The following is a 21321-nucleotide window of genomic DNA, read 5'->3' as shown; positions in this document are numbered from 1 at the left end:
TTTGAAAGCACCTGTAGTTTCATCTCCATGTATTGAAATATTTGATCAAATACATATTTGAGTTTGTTGATATTGCTTAACAGATATATTATGACACAGTAGGTCTAAATTGTATTTCTGAGCCTTATATGTCCCAGCAGGCTATATTGTACTATTAGGCCTACAACTGAACTGTTAATGTATCCTTTATTAATTGCTCCAACAGACAATTATTATTTCTCCGAGCACAATGTGTTTTTTTTTTTTTTTAGCCCTACAGTTGCTCTCCAAAGCCCCATAAAGACCATGCCACGATGAAGGCGGCAGCAGCAGCAGCAGCAGTCTGTAGTTGCGTGAGGCAGCTCGAAGCAGAGGGGCGGGGAGGGGGCGCAGCAGGAGCGCACGTTCATTAGCGACCACCGACAACCGGGGAAGCTTCCTCCGTCAGCATCGCGGCGTGCAACCGACACACGACCGGGAAGATGGTCGCGGTGCAGACGTCCCCTAACTCGTCTCCGTCCGCGGAGTGGATATGCTGTCTGGATAAAAGGTGGGTGAATTACGCTACACGAGTACACGTCCACGCCGCGCATCCACACACGCAGCGATGACTGTGTTTTCTCAACCTCTCTTTCATTCATTCGCGTCAACGTGGATCAATCGCAACCGGCGATCGCTGCGTGTGCAGAGTGTGAGTGTGCAGTAATGGCACGACGGGCTTTGTTTTCAACCTGCCATAGGTTACTGTCATTTTCAGGGGATAACTAGCCCTCAGACAGTGATGGTAAAGGCTGCAGTGCCTAAAAAAAATTACACCCTCTCTCTTTTGCATCTGCACGGTCGAAAAGGCGTTGGTGGCTTCGAGGATGTCTCCACACTGCATGGGCTGAGAGATGGCTGATTATACGCACATGGTTTATGCCTTTCTGCTTAAATCAAACAGTCATACATTTTTAAAATACTACCATGGCGTGCATGTTGGAGATTTTCTCAAAATAAGGATTTGTGGCAGACATGTGCATTGTTGTTTTTTCTTCTTCTCCCATTTTTGACACAATGCTGCATGTGAGGGTGTATTTGTCTGATCTGACTGAACAGGTTAGAATAATTGAACAGCCAGTTTACAGAATAATTATGAACAACTCTTCACAATCCAGAAGCTGAAGTGTTTCGAAACCCTTTTAGTCCCTTACTGTGTCTGTCCAGTTAACATTAAATGTCTGTGCCCCAAAAAGCATACTATCCAAGGGAGAGGGCTTGAATAAATGAAGAGGATGAAAGGTCAGCCATACACTAATTACTGTAGATGATGCACCTCACACCTCAAACAAACAATGATGCATTAGACGTGCCACCTACAGCTCACACCCACACACACTGTAGCCTACACACCTCGCTATGACACATCCCCCACGTTACTATTGGCAACCTGAAGCTATCATCTTGTCTTCTCATCCCCACCTGTCATAACGACTGGATACGTGATCTAAGTGCTGTTATGTTCTGTCATTGATAGAAGTAATGAAGTGTAGGGCTGCAACTGATGACTTTCATATGTCATTAATCTGATTGTCGTTTTCGCGATCAGCTGATCTATAAAATATCTATCTATCTAAGGTGACAGCTTCCCATTGCTTGTTTTATTTGGACCAATATCTAAAGATATTCAATTTTCTATCATAAAAGATTTAAATAACCACCAGCTATTCATATTTGAGGAGCTGGAACCACTACATTTTTGCTTAAATAATTCATTCAACTGCCAATTCATTTTTTCTCGATTAGTCGTCGAATTGTTTCAGCGTTAGTCAAGTGTGACTTGTTGTTGGATGTGGAGAATTGAGTAACATATGACATAAAATCATAGTGAGAGGGGTGTGATTCTTACTGTGCTGACATGTTTACAGTCTGGTGTTTACGATAAATCAACTACCAAACAGAACAGAACAACACTGTACATAATCAACTAAATGCAGCAGATATGCAGCAGTAGGTGGATGTCAGTGAGGACAGCCAGGGTTGTAAGATTAGACCGGACAGTATCTTGGATATTGTAGACCACTCAGTGCTCCTCAGCTATGTTCACCTCCTCATTCAATCAATACCCATCAGTGTGTGTGTGTGTGTGTGTGTGTGTGTTTGAGAGCTTTCGTCAACAGTAACTTGACGTGAAGAGAGGGGGAAGCTAAAAGAAAGACAGAGGTTAAGATAGGACTGTCTCTAATATATCTGTCCGAAGACATTTATTGCCAGTGAGTGTGAAGTATGTGAGATAAGATGAGATTTCTTCTGCCCCGGGCAGGTAATAGACGGTCCAGTCAACACACGCACAGCACTGGTCCAGATGCCGGTTGAGGTTTAATGTCAGTCTGCTGCAGGAAAAATAGAATCGCAGAACATCGTGACCAGTTCACACACAGTCTGAGACAAAAGAAGAAGAAAAAGTCTTCGGTTAAACTTATGGTCTCATATAAATATTATGTTGGTTCATTTGCAAATATGACGAGGCTGGATGAGTACATTTACGAGTACTTTAATATTCAGTGTGTTTAACAGGATCGCAGTTTGGTAGCGGTCATGCGGATGGGTGTCAAAGGAAACGCGCATACAATTCAAGGGTATCTCTGCTACAGTAATGTGTTCATCTGCCAGCTCGGGGGAATCTGTTGTGTTGAGGCTGTCTGACGTTTTGGCTGCCTGCCACAAATCAACCTATGATTTATTTGTCTCCCAGATGGATGTTTCCTGAAACAGTCTGCAAGAACCTTCTGGTTGTCTCTCGATTTTCTCTTCAGTGTGCCGGTCGATTTTGTAAATCCCGCGTGTGTGTGTGTGTGTATGTGTGTGTGTGTCCGGCCATCATTTGTGGTTGAAAGCTGAGATCTCTGCTGAAATACACAGCAGGGGGCTGAGGAAGGGAGAAGTCAAAGAAGAGAGACAAGAGGGATGAAGGGAGAGCGGGATAAGGTGAACAGCTCTCAGGTCACATCCGTCTCTCACCAACAGGGGAGGCAGATTCCTCTGGACAGGCATGGAACGAGCAAAGCGCAAGACAACGACAAAGAGGACAAGGATTCGACCAGGGGATTATAACTGACGGATCTTAACAGTTTCACTGTAGACTGATAGGTGAAGGGTGATGCCGGTATTGCCCATTCAACGCCGTAGAGTTAACCTCCCTGTCTCCCCCGATTGCAGTGTGTGGGAGTCCAGCTGTCTACACCATTAACCCCCAGCCTACACTGGGATATGACGCTCTGTCGGAGCACCGAAGGCCAATACACAGGCAGTGGGAGGATGATTGGAGGATGAGTCAGAGACAAAAAAAGGGATAAAAAGACAGAGAGAGAAGGCAAAGACACATCTGTAACAGCCATGAGCTTGTGGCAGTTGTGGGACTGGAAGATGTGCTGTGCAGTGCGGCCCTCGAGGCCAAGTCTGTGTTTATCTGGGAGTACCATCCTGGCTACGGAGGACAATCTACTACTGCTCGGAGACACAAATACATTTGTGTTTATCTCTGTATGTACATGTGCGTGTGGGTAAGAGGGGAGTCATCGCTGCCTGTGAGCTTGCAAAGCAGGAATAAAGGGATAATAATGGGTGGATGGTGAGCACGGGCGGGCGGGTGAGTGGTGGGTCTTAATGGATACAAGGAAAAGTGGATGTGCCAGTAATGTCGAGGACAAAATGGGTAGCTTAAAGAAGAAGAGGGCAAGTCTTGGAAGGGGGAGAGGAGAAAAATGGATGGAGATTAGAGAAGTGTTTAGTGGAGGCAGACAGAAAAGAGAGAGCTGGAAGGAAGGGAAGAGGAAGAGAGCTGAGGGAGGAGAGGGGATAGAGCGCCTCTCCTCTGTGACGGAAGGTGCACACAGTGCATTAGCTATTCTTTATGAACACGCGCGCACACATGCGCAAGGAAGGGAAAATAAGTGAATGAATGGGGCTAACTGCAGTGTGTGTTGCTCTGAGGCGTATTGGCTCTGTCGTTTGCTCTCCACCACATGGCAGAGCAGAATGTTTAAGCTCTCAGATCAAACTTCTGTGGGTTCTCCCATGTAGACGTCCAATAATGACGTGTTTCTGTGTGTGTGTATTCAGATTTAAGTGTATTAGGAATAGCAGCAGTACAAATGAGATCTTACATCAACACCCTGTGGGGGGTCTGAGCTGAGAGAAGTAACGCCTGCAGCGTTCCACTGTTATCGTTGAGACACCATGCCGAACAATGAAGCAGCGTGCACACACACACACACACACACACACACACACACACACAAACATGGGTAACACTAAAACCACGGAGCTTCCTTTTATCTCTGAAGGACAATTCCAACCATATTGTCATGTTTAGGCCATTAACTGCTGATATTTAGCATTACTGTGAGCCGCTTTCCAAAGCATACTGTGTATTCTTGATTGATTTCTTACCCTCCATGCAGCAACAGACTTGCTTAAAATAGATAATCCATCACAGTGAAAGTGACATCAGTTAATCATTTTGTTTAAATAGTTTTGCAGTTAATTTGCCAAAACAGGAAAAACCACCGATGAGGTTCTTCAACACCTAATGTTCGATCTGTTCTTCCCTGCACAGGCCCTCTGAGCGCTCGGGAGAGGATGTGGACATTATCCTGACCAGATTGAGAGAGGTCAAAGCCTTCCATAGGTTCCCACCTCCGCTCTTACTGCAGATCTGTGCCTGTGCCTTCTATGAATGCCTGGAGAAAGGCATCACGTGTATGTACATGTGTACACACACACACACACACACACACACACACAAATTGGTTGGATTATGAAATTAAATACGGATTTGGTTTGGAGGATGACAATAGATGTTTTTCACGTTGTCATGCTCGGAATAGCTCTCCATAGTAAAGCATCGTCATTCAGTGTATGTTATTCTGCGACAGTCGTGCCGCAGACTTAAGACAGTTTGAAGCATTGGAATGCAAAGCACTGTCATTTTAGTTCATGTGTACACAACTCTCCACACACAAATCATGCAAGCCTTATTCAACACATTTGTAGAATAAAGATGTTACTTATTGCATTGTTGATTAATCTGTCGATTACATTTAAAATTATTGTTCAGTTTATAAAATGTGAAAAATGCCATGATTGTTTCCTGGAGACCAAGATGAGGCCTTCAAACTGTTTCATTTAGATATTATATATCTATATATATATATATATATATAGATGTTCTTACTCATATAAAAGAGAGAACATTTTCCCCAAATTTGAGAAGTTGGATCCAGTGAATGTCTGGCATTTTTGCTTAATAAATGATTTTCACAAAAAATCAACTTGTTATGAAATAAACAAGTTGTTTTAGCTCTAAATCTTCGCAACTATTTTTTTTTTATTTGTTTGAACCTACAATACAGTGGGCACATCCTCCTTTTTAATTCAGCATAGATAACAAAAAATATATATTTTTGACAAAATAATTATCTAATATCTAAAGCATAACTTTAGTCGTCCTTAACATACTGAATTTTTGGCATACTGATATTTAGGATATTTTTGGATTTGTTTCACATTAACACGAGGTTTTGAAAAAGACTCAATACTTTGAAACAGAAACTTTGTGTGTTTTAGAAATTCAACTAAAATATCCGAACCAATGTAAAAGTCAGAGTAAGCTGCACTTTATAGTGTTTTATGTATTTTACTGTCCGCAGTGTTTCGACAGGGAGACATAGGCACCAGCTGGTATGCTGTCCTGTCTGGCTCTCTGGATGTCAAAGTGTCAGAAACTGCCAACCACCAGGTAAGATCAGACTCAAGAGAGTTTATTCTTACTAAGCTGTTAACACGGCTAATGAAAATTAATCTTTGAAACATGTTGGGTCTTTTAATGGTTCAGCCACCATAATAAAGGCTTTTTGATACTTCCGTCCTTGTTGTTTTTAACATTTTAGAGGGCCTGGATTGCCTTTCTGTTCATCCAAATAAAAATGAATATTACATGAATATTCCCATTTATATACAACCGTGCAAACTGTTGACTTGTTGGTTTGCACAACCAGTGAACTGTGTACTGTGGGGCCGTGTGTCGCAAACTACCATAAAATTGAGAAACATTTTCTGAACATGCTGTATACATAAAACTCAGATGATATCGGCATATCCCACACGTCCTAATCGGAAAATGCTCCTTTCGGAATAAGGCCTAATTCAAACGGAACATGCTGTTTGTACGACCCATATCAAATTCGGAATATTGCCATATTCTGAATTGGCTCATGTCTTCCTGCTTAAATATGCCAAAGCAAAGCTGCCACAGCACAGAAAACCAGTCCACTGAGAATTGTGCTTTCTGCTGCATGTTTTACCCTTCATGACAGAGTGTGGAAAAATGGTTCAACTGTACAGTACATATAGAGGAGAAGAGGGACGTGTGGGAAAGGAGAAAGGATTTGTCCCCAGTTAAAGACAGATAAGAAGCCCCTCCATTGTGAAATGTCCTTTTCATGCATGTAGTCCTAAAGAGCCATTGGTGGCCTAGTTTCTGAGGCTATATTTGAAATGTCAGTTTGGACAGCTGAAAAGGTATTTGTCTAAATCACTGGAGTGTGGGACTATGTGTGCACACGTTAATGCGTGTTTACTTGCCTCTAGCCTGTCCAATAATATACAGCACCCAGAGATGTTTGCCTCCCTGGAGACTCTGTTTACCCGGCCCTCATATTTGAAACTATTTGCATTATTTACCATATATTAATCTGTCTGCTTTTCATGTAAGCAGAACTACGTAGTAAAACCATTACTCATTTGATCTTATTTAAGCCTTCCATTGAAACACGTATTGACTCCCACACATTCATTGTCTAATAAGCAATAGTCAAATACAATATGTTGCGTTTGTGTGCAGGATGCAGTCACTATCTGTACTCTTGGGATTGGGACAGCGTTCGGGGAGTCCATCCTGGACAACACGCCGCGCCACGCTACAATTGTCAGCAGAGAGACCAGCGAGCTGCTCCGTATCGAGCAGAGGGAATTCAAGAGCCTCTGGGAGGTGAGAGACGAACTGTATGAGCGACTCTACTGCACGTAGCTGGGAGTATGAGCTGGAACTTCATGATTCAGCATGAACTCTGTCTCGGTAGCGTACCGAAAGCTTTCCATCTTTGAAAAACGTTTCCCTATTGAGACGGCAATTTACACACGACCTACCACTGTAATTGTGTCTTTAACCACGAGGGGGCTGTCCACCATAACGGTGCCTTTCTGTATCCACCCGTTGTGCTGGATGTGTATTGTTTTCAGAGCTTAATTCAGAGCTTGTTGTGGCTTAGTGCAGTATTTATTGATGATGCATCAAGAGCAATACAGTTATGTGTTGTATGTTTAGTGCAGGCAGTGTAGTGGGAATCTAAAAATATCAGAAGCAGGGATCTCTTTTTTTTTATTGTCTGACTGAAATGCATATTGAATCTAAATATTACTCCTTACACCTCCATGAATAAAACGTCTGTGTGTTAGGGTTTCCTCCTGGGCTCCGGTGCTTATGGTTTCATTTCAACACATTTAGATTGTGTTACGACAGTAAAGAGGAGGTTAGATAGTATCCTACGGCAATGTGACTAATCCTCATTCGGCTTTTTTTCATTAAGAAATTGTAGAAATATACGGTGAATGACATTTTGACAGGTCACTGCAGGAAAAGCACAGGAGTAATTAACATCATTACTTACACCTGTGCTTTTCCTGTTATTACAAATCAAACTGGCCTATTGAGATAAAGAACGAGTTACAGTGATCTGTATTCATGAATATATGGTACAAAAAGATATGACTTATACTTGCAGTATAGATACTAATCAAATGCAGACACTGGTGCCATTACAATAGGTACGAGTATTGACATTCCTGGATAATATTGGTATATTAGAGATCCAACTTCCATCAATATACCAGATATATCCGATATTATGATACATAGACTGTATCATACACATTGGAGGATTCAGCAGTCAGTAACGTGGCTTTGGCATTGTAGTAGTTGCTGCTCCGTGGGCCTCCATGTCAAGGTTACCCTCTCCGTCCACTGGGTCCCTCTCAGAGAGGAATAGCCGGCAGAGCAGTGAATCAGTTCAGTGTTGCTTCACAGTCGGCACCCAAAGGCTACACGCGTCTGCCCTGTTGTTTGGTCAGGCAGTTTGTTAATTCTGTCAAATCCAAATCTGTTAGTCTCTAAATGTATTCAATTTTTTATCAATTTGTATTCTCACATTATTGGTTTCATATGTACAATTGTCATAGGTTATTTTATTCTTAATTGTAGGGGAAGTTGTTTTGCTCAGATCTATGATTGAGGTATTTATAAAAATGTTTTTTTGTGAATCTAAAATGAATATGACTGTGGGCATTGTTTTATTTCTGTTGACAAACCCTCTTTGTAAAAGGTTTCTCTATAAAAAATACAACTGTCTTGATGGCTTTTCTGCTTCCGGTGTCAGTACAAAGCAGATTTCTCTATTCATTGTTGCGATATCTCCACTTCTGACGCAGGAAGAGATAAAAGCGAGATAAGACAATAATTGGTTATTGAAGCGTGTCTGCCATATTATTATTGGGCGTGTAGTGTGCTTGTTTGTCAACTAAGTGCACTCAGTCTCCCTATCTGCTGTCTATTTTAGGACAGTAGACAAAGAGCAGAAAACATAGCCCGAAGGTTGTCCTCGTTTTGAAATCTAATTCAGCTCTTAGTAAAAGGATCTTTGTGTGGATTGTGTGTATGTGTGTGTGTGTGTGAATGGACTAATTTGTGTGCATGTGCTAGTGTGTGACGAGGACTAGAAAGCCAGAGGATGAATGCAGTCATGTGTTTGATGAAAAGATGAAAGGAAAAACAGCGCTGCTCCCATAATTCTAACACCAAGTGAAAGAGGGATGAAAAAACACGATGTTAATGTTAAACAGTGTGTTTTTTTCCTGACACACGCATGTAAACGTGTAAACATACAGTATATCAAACAGCCAACTGGTTGGCCTGTACTCCAGCAAGTCTTTCTCTCTTTCTTTTGCCTTTCACCTGCCCTACATATATCCTGCCCACTTCCTCTCTCCTCTTGGCCATGTTGCCAGCTTCCTGTCTCTCCTCCCTCTCCATCCTCACCCTCGCTACTCCTTTCTTTTCCTCTTCTGTCTCCTTTCTCCTCCTCCACTGGAGTAGCTCGGTCATACAGAGACTCAGGTCACCCTGGTAACCTGTGAGAGAAAAGTGGTTTGGTTCTTGGCTCGATCGCAGCGAGAAAGGAGGGGTGAGAGACACTCACACTGGGGCGTGTGAGAGAGAGAGAGAGAGAGAGAGAGAGAGAGAGAGAGAGAGAGAGAGAAGCTTGTTTTGAGCAGGATGCTATCCGGTGGCTTGTGTGTGTGAGTTGTAAAGTAGCAGAGGGCAGCTCTCTGGGTTTCAGTCCCTCCAGCATTAGGCGCGTGTGTTACCTCAGGTGAGTCTGTGGTGTGTATGTGGGCTCAATAGTGTTGCACTGTAATGTTTCTGTACATTTTTATTTTTGTTGTCTTTTATAAAATGAAGTTGTTTAGCTATGTTTTCCTAACTGTGTGTGTGTGTGTTTGTGTGTGCAAGAAAAACAATGACAGGGGGTTGTTTGTGTCTTTAGGTCAAACAAATGCTCTCTGTGTCTCTCTCTGTAAGTGTGTGTGTGTGTGTGTGTGTGTGTGTGTGTGTGTGTGTGTGTGTGTGTGTGTTCGTCTTCCTGGCACTTCTCAGATGGCATGGGCTGCTTGGTAATGACCTTGCAGAAGAGCAATGGCACATTCAGGCTCAAAATGACCTGCTGTGTGTTAATCAGTGTCCCCGCCAAAGAAATGCAAGTGTATGTTATTGTTCTTAACAGCTGTGAGAGCAGCGTCTACACACATTTAGCAGCTCTGCGTGCTCTCATTAACCCCGGTTTGAAAGCTGCTGTGAGCGTGTGTGTGTGTGTGTGTGTGTGTGTGTTATATAATGTTCGTTGTTCTGCATGTAAATGATCTTGGTTGTACAAAGGGCTTTGTTTTGAGGGGCACTTGCATTGTGTGTCTCTTTAAAGTAGCGCTGTTTGTGCGTTGGAGAGGGACAGGAAGAAACTTAGTGGGTTTTTATGCTTTAATAGATGATGGTATCTCATAAGTGATGCATCACAATAATCGAGGTGTCTTTTCTGATGCGTGTGTGTTTTATCTTGTAGAAGTATCGTCAGAGCTTGGCTGGACTGTTGGCCCCTCCTTATGGAGCTATGGAGAGTGGATCCAACAATGACAGTGAGTAGACGCGCGCACACACACACACACACACACACAATGTTATACGTGTAGCATTCATTTATTTATTGGTTTATTTGATAAGGGACAGCGCACATTAATATAAACATTGCTGTAAATGCGCCAGTTAGCCAAGAGGCTATTTTTCATCTGTAGTCTTAAAGTTAGAGTAGCAGCGGAGCATGTTATAGCATCTAAGTTACACAATGAACAGGTTGTATTTTTATGTTTGTGAATGGAAAGTATCTGCATCCTGCAAAAATCTTCAATTCAGCTTAACAACATTTTTTTTTCTCCTCAGGACTCACTGACAAAGACAACATGAACTCAGACTCTGCTAACAAAGCTCACAACAAGGTAAATGACTCTCTCCAGCCCACTGCTTGGAACCCAAGGGTTTGTCATTTGTGTAGAAAGTAAAAAAAGAAAAAAAGAAAAGTTCAGCATGCCAACTTGATCCTTTAAATAAACTCTGCCAGCACGTTTCGGAGAGCTGTGCTCTTCCTCACGGCACACAAAGCCTGAATGGACCAAACTCACAACCAATATACTGTGGGCCAGGCAGCCTCAGTTTGTCTTGGATTTCTCTGCACCTCACTACTTGTGTCGGACATATGTGTGGACGCATTGAGGGTCGAGTATATTCTAGTCTTGTGTTTTAGTCCCGGCCAGTAGATTTTGAATGTTTGATAAAATGCTGCAGTTGTGAACAGCGCAGAGAGAAGATAGTACACCGAACCACAGTGTCCTAAAATTGTGCACTGCTGCATACTCTTATGTTCGTGAATGAATCAGAATGCCAGAATGAATGTTGGAGGTGTGTGTGTGTGTGCGTGTGTTCAGAGAGGAGACAAGTGATGACTCACAGCTGTGATCCTCTGTAGTTATGCTAATGCTGGCTAATGCATGCACATAGAAGAAAGATCCCATCTGCCCAATTAGCAGATTCCTTTGTTGTTTTCAACAGCAGCTGTGTGTGAATACACATCTGCCTCTCTTTCTAAGGTGCAGGTGTGATCTGTAGAGGATGTGTTTGCATGTATGCACTGTGTTTTTTGCTACATTTTTTTTTCTAGTACGAGCGTTGTTTTGTTGCTGCTTTACTGGATGTTACAAGCATTAACCTACAATGCACACATTTACATTCCTTAAAGAGTGTTTTAAAAAAAAAAAATCGAAATTAGTTTATTTTGCGTTACAGCCTGGAGTCGGCATAAGTGTTGACTCTTGGATTACAGATGACAAACAAGTTCACAACACTCCCCTAATGTCACTGTGTGTTCTGTAGATCCCTTCAGAGAAGCTGCAAAGGGCGGGGAAGGTTCTCCGTAACGCCATCCTGTCCAGAGCCCCACACATGATTCGGGACAGGAAGTACCACCTCAAGACATACAGGTAGGAACACGTGTGTCTTGTGTGTTTACAAAGAATTATGCATACAACAGCTTTAGAAAATGATTGGTGTGTCTGTGTGTGTGTGTGTGTATTGCAGACAATGCTGTGTCGGCACAGAGCTGGTGGATTGGTTGGTGCTGCAGAGTGCCTGTGTTCTCACACGGTCCCACGCTGTTGGGATGTGGCAGGCACTACTAGAAGAAGGGGTGCTCAACCACGGTAACTAAATATTTAGCTTTCTCAGCATCAGTGTGTGCTGTTTAGTTTCAAGACACTGCACAGTTGCCATAACACACAACAGTCACTTCCCAAACCTCTATTGCAAAGCAGCCAAAAAGCATCTCTGTTTGACTTTGAGTGGTGGTTTTACTCATTCTGAACGCCAATCGCAGTGAAAGTGTCTGTATGAATACCAGCATGGAAATTAACGAGGAGATTTGAAGCAGGAGCAAAAAAAAAAAATAGATTTCAATCTCAAATGATGTTCAGAGATAAGAAAACAACTGCGACTGCTCAAAGTCACTAGGCGTGCACAGTACGTGTTCATGCAGTATTTGTGTTTGTCTGCTCTTCAGTGGACCAGGAGCTGGGTTTCCAGGACAAGTACCTGTTCTACCGTTTTCTTGACGATGAGGATGAGGACACACCGTTGCCTAGTGAGGAGGAGAAGAGGGAGAGTGAGGAAGAGCTGCCAGAGACCATCCTCCTCCTCGCTCAGATTGGCCCTGACGCTCTGCTGCGCATGATCCTCAGGAAATCGTCAGTAACAATTAATAATATGGCGTAAACTTACATTACACTGACAACACATTACTTATTGCATATATATTACTTTCTAGTAAGTAAAGAACTACTTTCCTGCCACTTTTCATACGTAATTTGCCTTTTAACTGCACTATTTCTTTTTTCTTCATATTTTAATTATGCTGGCGAGTTGGCATACTGAACCAAATGGAATCCAAAACCGACTTGTGTAATATTCACTGCTATCATGGGAAATAATATGAACAAATCATCTGTAGTGGCTACTTTCCAAACTGCAACGTTATTTTAGCGTCAGGATGTGTCATTATTAATTTTACTGCAGTGTAATAAGAGGTGAAGCGTGCATGAAATCGTCATGATGTGTTCATTCTGACAAACTCTGTGTGTGTGTGTGTGTGTGTGTGTGTATCTGCAGGCCTGGTCAGAGGACAGGGGATGACCTCGAGATCATCTATGATGAGCTGCTTCACATCAAAGCCTTAGCTCACCTCTCCAACACTGTGAGTCAGCCAGTCCACTTTTCTTTTAAAGGGACAGTACAGATTCCCCAAGAAGGCTGTTGATTAGAACAACTTGCCACATTCTTTTGGTTTTTAAGACCAGAAGGAGAAGTTGTAGTCACTAGCATTAGCATTTCTCTTACCAGTGTAATGGGACAGTTTTCCACCAATCTGCTCTGTGTTGGCAAGACTTCATCATGTGGAGGAGTCCTTATGTCTGTGTTGTTGTTGTTGTTGTTGTTTTTCATGCTCCATGTAGTCCTAGAATCAAAATTACTTGTATATGTGAAACAGTTTTTTATTCCTCATTTTCCTTTTGAACACAGTGCTTATGAATATAAATATCAGCAAACTAAAAGCCTCATAAAGCTGTAATAATGTACTGTAAGGACCCTCAGGTCTCTTTTAGTAATCCTTAAAAACCATGATCTGTGCATTTTACTGTTCTCTCACATATTTCTGCAGTGTAGCTAAGTCCAGTATGACTTGAGCAGTGTGCTCTGGTTTGTAGGTGAAGAGGGAACTGGCGAGCGGTGTGATCTTCGAGTCGCATGCAAAAGCTGGAACCGTGTGTGAGTCTTCGCTTTGTCCACTTTGTCCTGGAATGCATTTTTGTTTGTGTACATAGTGAACAGAAGGGGTTTCCAAAGGCCGGGCACAAAGCTCACGCAAAACTGAGACAACTGAGTCAGTTACTGTAATTTGCTCTGGCCTCCAATTTGAGTTTTTATTTTACTGTATTTTGGCAACTTGTCATCATTAAAAAGTATGCCAAATGATCCATCAGCAGTTCTTACCTATGGAGGTGCAGAAATCACTGGATTACTTTGCTCCCAAAGACATCTTAAAGATGTGACTATTCTTAAAGTGGGCCTCACAGTTTGAAGACCTCTGTTGTACAGAATATATGTTTTAATCATGTATGTGGGGGTGATATATGTTAGTCCTCTTTGTCTTCCAGTGTTCAACCAAGGAGAGGAGGGCACATCATGGTACATCATCCAGAAGGGCTCTGTCAATGTGGTTATCTACGGCAAGGTGCGTGTGCGCTTGATTGCATTCATCCACCTGCATGCTTGCGTTTCTTTCGTTTGACACATGAGCATTGCTCGAGTTTTCTGCTCCATGTGGTGATATGTCATCGGTATGAAATGGATTCAAGTGTGTAGCTGATCACGTCTGTATGGAGCAGACCAGCAGTATCTGCCCCGTGGGTCGGGGAAACACCAACAGTGGAGTTTGGCAAACTTTCTCTCACCATGACTCATCAGTATGATGAAATAGCTTAAGGGATTGTACGCATACACATTTTCACACCACACCGATTTACAACCACCGCACAGGCAGATGTACTGCACATACACATGCTCACGTGTGTGCATTAGCTTTGATCACACAAACGCATGCACACACGCACACTCACACACACGGACAAGTACAGATGATTCATCTCAGGGTCGTGTGCTCCTGTGCCTTTCTGACTTTTCTTCAGGGCTTATGATGACTAATAAACTGTGTTTGTGTCTGAGCTTGTTTGTATGTAGGAGCGTGTTGGTTTATGTGTGCATTCATGCGTGTGTGTGTGTGTGTTTGTCTTAGGGTGTGGTGTGTACGCTCCACGAGGGTGATGACTTTGGGAAGTTGGCCCTGGTTACAGATTCGCCTCGAGCCGCCTCCATCGTCCTGAGAGAGGACAACTGTCACTTCCTTCGTGTGGACAAGGAAGACTTCAACAGGATACTCAGGGTAGGCAGATCAGATGGACATTTATCCTCTGATGGGATACGAGTGGAGTCAAACAAGCACCAAATGACTACCTTCATACCAAACTGTTACAAATACTGCTATCAGCAATGTGCATTCACAAAGTCACTGCTAAACCGTCATTCTTTCAGTTAACAGTAAGATGCATTCTGTCGAACACTATCTGAAATTCTATCATTTGGGCTGTCTGAAGCCTGTCACTGCACTAAATGCTCGGTGACGCTGCCTGACTGTGATGTTTGTCTCCCTCCTCTGGTCGAGGAGCTGTATTACATTTTAAAAAGCTGGCATTCTTTCATTTGACGTGGAGTGATATTACTGATTTTGTACATGCATTTTGTTGTGTTTTTTTAGGATGTGGAAGCCAACACAGTGCGGTTGAAAGAGCATGAACAAGCTGTGCTGGTGTTGGAAAAGAGTCCACGCACCTCCACCCTGGGAAGCATCAAGTACGTGTGTTCTTCCGTACATATTGAGAGAGTAAGTGTACAATAGAGTGAATCTCTCCCTCTGTCTCTTATCACCTCACCTTTTTGCAGATACACTGTGATATCAGGAAAACCAGAGAAGATTCTCGAGCACTTCCTGGAGGCCATGAGGATGGACATACATCACAGTGAACCAGGTAGCCAAATAGAAAAATGTATTTTACGCTATTAGGCACAATGCATTTTAAATAGATGATTCCAGAGATAATCCAGACAAGTTATCAAATGCATCGTAATGAAAGAGGGAGGGATGGAGGGGACGGATAAGCAAACTCAATGGACTAATGATGAAGGCATTTTCACAACCGTTTAAATCTCTTGATTTCCCTCCTTTCCCCTCTGATTCTCCCTCCTCCCTCTTGTCTGTGTCTCTTCTTGTCTGTTAGACCCAGCAGTAGATGATTTTATCCTGATGCACGGCATCTTCATGCCCAACAGCCAGCTGTGCCCTCTACTCATGGCACAATATCCTTTCTCCCTTTTCTTTATGTACGATATTTTACTTCTTTATTCACACCGTCACTGATATTTCTCAGGTAGGTACACTCACAGATTTAGAACTGTTGACAACCACACAAAGACATGGACGGACATGTCCTTGGTTCACTGGATACTACGGTATAACGGTGCGACTGACAGCGACTAGGATTGTGCAATTTACCAGTTCCGTTTATGGAAGCGCTGAAGCAGCAGTTGAGCATCCAGCACTAATGAACTGCTCACAGAGTGAACCACCTCCCTTCACACCACAGTAACAAGATGTAACAACAGCTGCAGAGGTCTTTTCTGATTGTCTTAGTCATTGTAGTGCATGTGTTCAGCTACTTTACCACTGCTGCGCTGATGATTATACATAATAAACTTTCATGAGGGTTAACTGCGGCCTTGAGTAGGTTGAAATACCATTTCTGTTTTCAGGAAAGTAGATCTTATCATACACTGGGTAATAATATGGATTTAGCCGCTGTAATGTTTTTATCCTTGCTCTTATCCTTGCTGTGGTCGTACAGGTTTTGACCATCAGATAACATGTCACTCTCACCCTGTGTGTTATCCTCTTTAACCTTGTGTGCACCTACCATGCGGCATCTCCGCCCGGCTCTGAACAGGAGAGGTTGGAATATGCGCTCAACAGTAAGAGGAGGGTCCTCATTCTGGCCCTGCGCTGGGCTAACACACACACGTACATGCTACAGGAGGAGCCTGCTGCAATCTCTTTCCTCGAGGTGACCAAAAGCAAGCTTTCGGATGCAGTAAGTTACATGACAGGTGGTGTGCCTGGTCTGAGTGTGATTCTTCCTCTCTGTCCCCGTAGGAGTTGTACGTGGGTTTATCAAACGATACTCGGATTTTGAGAGCTTTGAAAGATTTGATTCCTGACCTTGAGAAAGTCGTCACATTACAGTACGTTTCCCAGCTGCTGCACGTTAAGCTTTCGCTGTGATGTTTTATGTACCAGCTATATTTATTGCATCTTTTTTTGTGTGTTTCTACACATTTTATATTTTGCAGTTCGGAAGAAGCAAAATCTATAAAAAAGGTACTTTCCAACATAATTCAATAGTACATTTTACATGTTCTCATGATGATGTGGATGGTGACTGTACACTGTCTTGTGTAATTCAACAGAAAACTCTAATACGACAGTTCAGCAATGGGGAGGAAAGGCTGCAGAAGAAGCAGCCCATTAGGAATCACGATGACAGTAAGTTAGTGTGTGTGTATATATTTGTATTCCTTCTAAGCGATCACATGCACATAGTATTGTATGTCAGTATTATTTTTTGTATGCGTCTAGTCCTGTTGAAGGTGTACTGTGGTGATCACACATACACCACTATCCGCGTTGCCGTGGCGGCGACTGGAAGAGAAGTGATCAGCGCCGTGGCCGACAAGCTTGGCACCACTGATGAGCTCGTGTTGGTCAACCTCAGCTCTGCGTGTGGTAAGAATACAGAGTGATTTGGATGTGGAAGAGCAATTCACAGCAGCATTACCTAAAAAAAAAAACAGATCATAATCAGTTGTCTCTTGTTAAATAATATGCCCTGGAGACATGATGAGAACCTCTCAAGTACCTCTATTTCTGTTACAGAAAAACAAATCCTGAAGCCTAATGACGTTTCGGTGTTTTCTGCTCTGAGCATCAATGGCCGATTGTTTGCCTGTCCTCGGGACCAGCTCAACAGTCTGGTAAGAGATTCATGTTTCCTGTCTACATAGAACGTCCACTGTGGTTTTCATGAAATGGCTTTGCAGTAATACCTTGCATGCATTGTTAGTTGTGATTATATTATGATGGTGATGTACGTAAGCACATGAGCTCATACAGTGATCAATAAAGCACAGCTTGCCGTGCTTAATGGGAATTGTAGGCACTATTACAATAGGTCTTTGTCACACGACATTGTTGAGTAAAATGTGAGTAAAATATCTTGATTGTAATTAGCACAAATGTGTGTATTTGTGTCTGTGTGTCTCAGACTCCTCTTCCAGACCAGGAAGGTCCCTCTGCAGGCTCCATGTCAACTTTTGAGCTGATGAGCTCGAAGGACCTGGCTTACCAAATGACGTTGTATGACTGGGAGCTCTTCAGCTGTGTGCATGAGGTATCATCACATATGCATATATACACATACTCAAAAACAACCCCAGGTCAGCAGTAGAAGACAAGCATGCACAGTGTTGCATAGAGTCTTATTTTACTCTTTGAAAGAAGAGTCCGGTATGGAGTCTGACCATAGAAGTGTAACCTTTCACAGCAAGTTGGCTTTTTACAGGCCCTGTTCTACTCTGATGCTGCATCAATGTTCATGATAAAGAAAACACACAGGATTAATGCTCAATAGATGCAAGGTGGCAGGACCTGTCCACTGGATTAACTCCAAACCTGCTCCCCTTAATGTCCCCCCCCCCCCCCAGCATGAGCTGCTCTACCACACGTTTGGCCGGCAGACCTTCAGAAGAACCACGGCTAATCTGGACCTGTTTCTGCGGAGGTTCAACCAGGTTCAGCTGTGGGTGGTCACTGAGGTGTGCCTCTGCGCACAGCTCAGCAAGAGAGTCCAGCTCCTCAAGAAGTTCATCAAGATAGCAGCACAGTGAGTGGTACCGGCTGGTGACTGTCGCACGCTTCATCCGTATGCTGGGTAAGACACCAAGATGACGAGATTCACTTTATGTCTCGCTTATGTGTGTTTGTCCGTAGCTGTCGGGAGTTTAAGAACCTAAATTCATTCTTTGCCATCATTATGGGGATGAGCAACCCTGCTGTTAGCAGACTGAGCCAGACGTGGGAGGTAAGCTTTGTCTAATCTATGTCTGGATCTCCAGTGAACCTTGACTGTATTACACTATTCCTACATTCATGTCACTGAGATCTTCTGTTTTTCCCGACAGAAACTCCCCACCAAGTTTAAGAAGTTCTATGCCGAGTTTGAGAGTATGATGGTGAGTCGCATGGAATTCCATTCACCACTATTGTATTGGGTTGGCCACAGAAATCTATAGAGGGATTCATTTAAAACCAAAACCACACCAGAACTACCTGCACAGCTGTATCATTAAGGATAATTAAGAAAATGTGTTTTTGTAATTTGGGTGACCTGAGTTACAAATGTCTTTAGAAATGGACACTGTTTGTATGTTTGGTGACAGGACCCATCAAGAAACCACCGCTCCTACCGGATCACTGTCACCAAACTGGAACCACCAATCATCCCCTTCATGCCCCTCCTTCTCAAAGGTACGACTCAGTGTAGAGCAGCTATTCTCCGCTGGTGATCAGAGGAACTGTTAAACAGTTAGATAAAATAAACAAAATGTACGTATTTATTATTTTGGGCATTACGTAACACATATTAACAGCAATTTCCTATCGTTCTTTCTCGTCTTTCATTTTTTTTTTTCACGCTATGCTTTTTTCATCATTTATTTGGGAAGGTGGTCCTTGGATTTGGATCAGAAGTGGACCTTTAATTACAGAAGGTAGCCTGCCAATAAATTTCACTTATTTCTTTACAGACATGACATTCACACATGAGGGCAACAAGACCTTCATTGACAATATGGTCAATTTTGAGAAAATGGTGAGTTTCTGTACACAATGAATAAGGATATGTTTTATGCGTCATACTGTTCGTCACTCAAGTTGGATGTAATATCTAAAGAGCGTCTTATCCTTATCTCCTAACAGCGAATTATAGCTAACACAATTCGGCAAGTGAGGCACTGTAGAAGCCAACCGTTCAGTAAGTCTGCCTATTACTTCAATTTTACCACATTTCCATGCTGGCTTTACACAAATCTTTCCAATCCCACTTTCCTTCCTTTTGTTTCCTCTCTTACTGCTTTAGATCCTGAGATATGCCAACCCAACAAAAATCAAGCAGACGTACGGGGTTACGTGAGGAAGCTCTCCGTGATTGACAACCAGAGGGCACTGACGCAGCTCTCCTACAGGATGGAGCCTCGCCGGACATGAGCTCCAAATCTTCCACCATCATCGCCTTCTCTGTGACGTCAGCATAAAAAAAACACACACACACACACACATTACCTGGATAAAATAACACGACTGGCCGTTCAGTAGCAAATCAGTCAATGACTTTAGCACCGCCGTGGGCTGTTATGGACGAAGGACTTAATACTGTGCCATTAAAAGCCTCTTCTTCCTGGACAGACAGAAACTGTTCAGCTGCTCTCTTGTCGCTGTGTCTCTGAAGGTTTTAACCGTAGTAGTTGTTACTGTTTGGGACCTGTTAGATAGAACTGTAATGTATAGAACTCGAATCAATACCCTGCATGACTGAACTTCATAGGCTTTGCGTTCTATACAGTGTATTTCTATCGGAGAGTCCTGTAATGTTGTGCTGCCCCAAAATGAGCCCTAGTTTACAATATATTACTGTACCTGCCTGTAAAGCAAACCTCACTCTCCTGATGCTCCATTCATAGACAGAAAACACAGAAAACACCCATAAACTGTAGGTAACTAGAATCTTCATTTTGTCCTGTTGAATATGAAATCTGAAAGTATATTTACTTCATGAACTAAATGATTATATCCAAGTCTTTGAAAACCTTTGGGATTTGATGTCCTTTGAGTAAATATCGGTGTCCCTTAACTAGCCGGACACTTCAACTACTAAACAGAGTATTAGTTTGATTAAAGCCCTAGTTGTATTGCAAACAGTGTTCAAATTTATAACTACAGTATTGCGTTTTATTTTTGCATCGGAGTACAACTCCTGTCGAACATGAATTATTCTGGTTGATGATGTTGGTATGATCTGTTCTGAGGTCAGTTGTATAACCAAATTGTACTCCTTTTGATTTGGAAGCACTGATCCTAGATGCCGAGTCTTAAAGGCAACTTATACTTTGAGGGGAAATCTTGTCATCTCAGTCCGTGTCATTTTTTATTTTTATATATATATATATATATATATATATATATATATATATATATTTGGGTGTAGATTGTGAGCGTGTTCCTAATTTTCCTTTGATCTCAGGAGCTTCTGATGTGATAGTGTGTGCGAGAACTGCCGTGAGGCTGGCTCTCTCCAGAGCCAGCCTGTAACTGTACTCGTGTGCGTGTGGTCTGCCTTGTAAATAAAAATAGCTAATTTAACAGTGCTTAAGCTTTGATGACATTCTTTAAAATATGTTCTTTCCCCCACACGTGGTAAGAAAGACTGAGGATGGTGATGCACACCAACATGTACAACTTCTTTAATACACACACACAGATTGGCTTCAGCTTAGAGGGGTGTTGAGTGACATCACGAGGAGGTTGCTTTCCAAACGGCGAACATGAGGTTTGAAAGATGTGGCAGCGAGGGTCTAATGAACGACGCGATCAAGCTGCATTATGTGACTTGTCGGGGCATCCAGCATTTCTGGAGCTTGAAAAAGTCTGGACATCAGTATTATATGAGAGACATTTTCTTGTGAGTGACGAGAGGAACTTGTTTGCAATATGTGGATTAGAAATAGACAATATTGTGCACAAGTTTTGGTGCTGTAGTCAACTACTTTGGAGTGAATTAAGCGGCAACACTGACTTCCATGCTCCCCTGATGATCTCTGTCCATTTAGTCAAAACCTATTTCAAAGATAGAAATAAACTTTGACGCAGATAC

The 21321-nt window shown here is 42.6% G+C and overlaps 1 protein-coding gene across 3 annotated transcripts; it reads left to right on the top strand.

Moving 5' to 3' along the window:
• The first annotated feature begins 356 nt into the window (after positions 1 to 356).
• LOC116387451 (rap guanine nucleotide exchange factor 4-like) lies at positions 357 to 20610 on the top strand. 3 transcript variants are annotated; one of them, XM_031854549.1, is made up of 30 exons: positions 357 to 529; positions 4577 to 4719; positions 5670 to 5758; positions 6863 to 7009; positions 10191 to 10263; positions 10565 to 10620; positions 11552 to 11658; positions 11756 to 11877; positions 12234 to 12417; positions 12839 to 12923; positions 13435 to 13495; positions 13885 to 13961; positions 14523 to 14669; positions 15042 to 15136; positions 15227 to 15312; positions 15562 to 15640; positions 16251 to 16401; positions 16491 to 16579; positions 16688 to 16715; positions 16805 to 16880; positions 16974 to 17120; positions 17271 to 17368; positions 17659 to 17784; positions 18098 to 18276; positions 18384 to 18474; positions 18575 to 18625; positions 18833 to 18920; positions 19199 to 19263; positions 19371 to 19425; positions 19531 to 20610. In XM_031854549.1, the coding sequence occupies exons 1-30, from the start codon at positions 462 to 464 to the stop codon at positions 19656 to 19658; spliced, it is 2991 nt and encodes a 996-aa protein (XP_031710409.1). In that variant the 5' UTR covers positions 357 to 461; the 3' UTR covers positions 19659 to 20610. The 3 variants fall into 3 exon arrangements, with proteins under 3 accessions (XP_031710409.1, XP_031710411.1, XP_031710410.1); XM_031854551.1 differs by lacking the exons at positions 357 to 529; positions 4577 to 4719; positions 5670 to 5758; positions 6863 to 7009 and adding an exon at positions 9317 to 9446; XM_031854550.1 differs by lacking the exons at positions 357 to 529; positions 4577 to 4719; positions 5670 to 5758; positions 6863 to 7009 and adding an exon at positions 9692 to 10093.
• Positions 20611 to 21321: the final 711 nt, after the last annotated feature.

This window comes from Anarrhichthys ocellatus, unplaced genomic scaffold (genome assembly GCF_004355925.1).
Source record: "Anarrhichthys ocellatus isolate YVR2014 unplaced genomic scaffold, GSC_Weel_1.0 scaffold15, whole genome shotgun sequence".
NCBI classification, from domain to species: domain Eukaryota; kingdom Metazoa; phylum Chordata; class Actinopteri; order Perciformes; family Anarhichadidae; genus Anarrhichthys; species Anarrhichthys ocellatus.
The sequence above is the reverse complement of the archived record's forward strand: the minus strand, read 5'-3'. Positions and strand labels throughout refer to the sequence as shown.

Excerpts from the sequence above, each read along its gene's own strand:
- LOC116387451 (XM_031854549.1), top strand. The coding sequence starts at position 462 with ATGGTCGCGGTGCAGACGTCCCCTAACTCGTCTCCGTCCGCGGAGTGG. Across the intron at positions 7,010-10,190 it reads AATTCAAGAGCCTCTGGGAG|AAGTATCGTCAGAGCTTGGC; the intron begins GTGAGAGACGAA and ends TTTATCTTGTAG. Across the intron at positions 15,641-16,250 it reads TGCCCTCTACTCATGGCACA|CTACCATGCGGCATCTCCGC; the intron begins ATATCCTTTCTC and ends CCTTGTGTGCAC.